At 59.3% G+C, this 3,577-nt stretch overlaps 1 protein-coding gene across 1 annotated transcript in view; it reads right to left on the bottom strand.

The window, feature by feature from the left end:
• Nucleotides 1–3,577, bottom strand: part of SNED1 (sushi, nidogen and EGF like domains 1) — a 37,477-nt gene that overhangs the window by 10,336 nt on the left and 23,564 nt on the right. The window contains exons 23-26 of the mRNA XM_015561814.1: nt 2,889–3,170; nt 1,696–1,840; nt 1,521–1,603; nt 15–107 (exon numbers count right to left, since the gene is read on the bottom strand). Of these exons, the coding sequence (XP_015417300.1) occupies nt 15–107; nt 1,521–1,603; nt 1,696–1,840; nt 2,889–3,170 (603 nt within the window). The remainder of the gene's footprint in view (nt 1–14; nt 108–1,520; nt 1,604–1,695; nt 1,841–2,888; nt 3,171–3,577) is intronic.

Below are 3,577 nucleotides of genomic sequence, written 5' to 3'. Positions count from 1 at the left end.
TCCTGCTGACTTACTTCCCATGTCCTTGTCGCCGTCACGTTTGGGGTGCTGCAGGGTCAGGCTGACCTGCTCAGTGGTGTCCTCGAGCTGCACCAGAGCTGTGGGTTCTAGGAGAAACCAGGATGAGCAGTGCTGACCACATGGCCTGCTGCCTCTCACCCAGGACTGTCCCTGGGCCTTCTCCTGAACTGCTTCTCTCCCTCAGGATGTAGGGCCATCCTGTGTGGCAGGAGTAGGATGCTCGCTTGCATGCTGGCTCCCCAACTTGGGCATAGAACCCATGGTCTCTGGCACTGCCTCCAGGAAGACCCACTTTTCTCCAAGTGGGGCCAGCCCTCACTGCCAACCCTCCACAGGGACCTGGCTTCCACTGCTGCCCCGGCCAAAGCTTCTTTGTGAAGGTAACCAGTGGCCTGAGGCAGTGCCTAACCTCCTGCTGACCTCCTGGCCTCAGCTTCTAAGTCTCCTTCAAACTCCATCTCCTCTCCGCCACCCCTGATTCCCGGGGGTGATGACACCTCCTCCCCCTCATATCTGCGCTCAGGCAGATCGCACACTTGGCCACCCCTAACTGCCGGTCACGTTCTCTGCATTTCCCTGCCTCTGCCCTCCCCACTCCTGGTCACCGAGGGCTGTGGACGCTCTGCCCTCCCTCATCACTCTCTGGTGCACCTGTCCCCTGCCTTGGAATGCTGTCATTGGCAGGAACTTCTCATTGAACTGGTGATTAGGCTCTCTGCCAGAGAACTCTGTGAAGGTGGGATTCTGGCTTAGTAGTGAGGGTGAGGGTAAGGCCTGGGGATCCCCACCCATAGTCTGAGGTCGTCTGTGGCAGCCTGCAGGCCTGTCATGTCAGGATTTTGGGGAAGGCCTGCTTTGCCAGGAGGGAAGGGCCAGGGCTTCTCAATGCATTGCTCATGCCCTATACTGCTGGGCCAGGCAGAGGTCCCGCTAGTCTGGGCCAAACAGGACATAAACCCAAAGGCTTTGCTTTAACATGGGATATGATCTCATTATGATGAGGATGTGAGCTCCTGGGGCCACACTGTGAGTGCCAGTCACCTGGCTCCTTGTTTGCAGACGGATTCCTCCTGCACAGCTCCGAGCAGGACCCTGCATGTCTAGCAGCCCCCAGGCTGGTGTTGCTGGTCCAGGGACCTCTGTGAGTAGCAACACCTCAGATGGAGCCACACTCTCCTGTCTACTGCTTACCAACAATGCTTGGAGTCCTGGCTTCACAAGCAAAGCTTCCATGTCTTGGACCTGCTTCTAATACGTTAACTTTTCATCCTCTCTCATGCGCCCTGCCAGCAACCTGCACCCTCAACCCGTATTAGGAAGGTTCTTCTGACTCTGGGTGGCGTGAGTAATTCATGCTGACCCCAGAGGCCAGGGCTGTGGGCACTGTCCAGAGATGATGTAGGCACTGGGAGTCATCTTGAGTTCAGGTTTAGGGGCCTCATCCCTTCTGTGCTGGAGGTGGTGAGTGACAGGCCACTAAGGTTGGCATTGGTACTCACGTGATCTCATGGTGACCGATTTGCCAGGTGAGCCACTGAACTTGGCACTCACTCGTCCTCTGCCGTCTACGAGCTCCGAGAACCTGCCGGGAGAGTCATCAGTGTCGCCACACGGAGCTCTATGCCTAGGGCCATGCCAGGTTACCCAGAGGGGGCTGATGGCAGAGGCGTGTACCTGGGCGCCTGCGTTGGCATTTCGAGGGCCCCATGGTCACTGAGTAGACGCAGCTCCGGCAGGCGCGCTGGGACTGGTCTGTTTCTGAGCACCCGTGGGTGGAGTCCTTCTCGGTGCCAGCGTCTGTCGGAGCTGTCCCTTGGGGCTGCAGGCAGTGAATGACGGGGTCGGGGGCACATAAGGCAGGTCTGGGGCTTCCCTTTGTCTCCTTCTCGCCCCACTGCTCAGAGAGAACTAAAGGGTCCTGACTGTCCCTGCGGTCCAATGTGCTTTATGGCTTTGTGAGAAGCCTAGACCCCACACCCCACCTGAGGAGGAGCCACAGCATTCCTACTGGGAAGCAGACACTGCCTGGCAGTGTTGAGGGGAGCTGGTCCTAGCCCCACACCCTGGGTCCAGGTTCCCCACCTGTAGGGCAGGGCCAGGCATCCGACCTGGAGGGACTTCCCTTGGCCGAGGCCGCCACCCCACACCTGCCCTGAGAATGACAGTATGGTTTCTCGGTGGGTCCTTGTCATCTAGCTACGTGCTTCAGCCCCTGTACACCCCTCCTCCCTGGACCAGCTCATGGAGGTGGCCCCAACATGCCCTGGAGCTGAGCTGCGCTGGGTCTGACTCCAAGCAGCCTGCCATGCTCAGACACACCATCTTCCACACCACCTCCCGTGAGCTCTAAAGTATGAGCAGGGCCATGCAGGACCTCGGGGGGACCCGAAGGGCCTCCATGCACTTGGGGGCAGGTCCACATCCTTAGTGTGGCCCATTGGAGTCGCCGTGCTCCTGAGCTGCTTCCCTTCTGTCCATCCATCCTGGCTTTCCTTCCTGCCTTTCCCCGCAACCCTTCCTATGGCTGTCCTGGCCTCTATTTCCCCTGCTCCTGTCCAGTGGCTCCTCTTGGGTCAGCCTGGCCCCTTCCCTGGGCCCTCCCATACTGCTCTCCTCACTGGGGTCCACAGAGTTGGACGGCACAAGGTGAGGAGCAAAATGCTGTTTTTCCAAGTTGCATTCTGCTGACCCAGCATCAACTGTTCATGAACCCTTCCTTCCCCACCGCTTTTCACGCAAATTCACCTGTGTGGACACAGTTCTATTTCTAGGCTGTCTGATGTCCTTTCAACAGTGTGGCCATGCGGGGTGAGGGTCGTGGGGTGCAGGTGGCCCACCCGGCCCTGTGCCCGCTGCCCTGCACTCACAGGTGATGATGTAGAGGTGAGCAGGCTCGCTGTGCAGCTGGTCACCCTCTGTGCTCTGCACGGCTGTCACTGAGAGCTGGTACCGCCGCCCGGGCACCAGGTCCCGTATCGTGTAGGACACCAGCCTCCCATTGGGGACATAGCGGCTCTTGGTGCTCTGGCTGGTGGTCACGTTGATGACGTACGCCTCCAGTGAGGTGCCTGGAGTGGGGGCATCCCAGACCACATGGGCAGAGGTGGCCGTGACTCGGGTGGCAGTCAGGTTTGCTGGCGGCAGAGGCCCTGGAAGAGGCACAGAGCAGGGGAGGGAGGGGAAGGGGGCTGATGGGTTCTTGTGTCCAGGACATAGTTTAAAGATCTGACACGGCCTGCAGAAGCCACATTTGAAGCCAGATTTAGTTACTGTGGTCCTGAAGAATGGGGGTGGGGGTCTGTAGCACTCTCCTCCTGTCCAGAGACCCACCCCCACAATGTGGCCCGCCAGCACCCAGCAAGGCCCTGAACCTGCTCAGTGTCCCCTCCTGTGTGGCACTTCTGACCCCCCTGAGCCTGGCCACACCCCTTCTCCTGGGATGTAGAAAAGGGGAGTGGGTCCCAGCATTCAGGGTCAGAGCAAGGACTTAAGCCTGTGCTGACTCCTTGCCCCACCTGGTCAGGCCCTGCTCACACCTTCCCTCTCACCAAGCCAC

This window comes from Myotis davidii, unplaced genomic scaffold (assembly GCF_000327345.1).
Source record: "Myotis davidii unplaced genomic scaffold, ASM32734v1 scaffold370, whole genome shotgun sequence".
Taxonomy (NCBI): domain Eukaryota; kingdom Metazoa; phylum Chordata; class Mammalia; order Chiroptera; family Vespertilionidae; genus Myotis; species Myotis davidii.
This window is presented reverse-complemented; position numbering and strand designations above follow the sequence as displayed.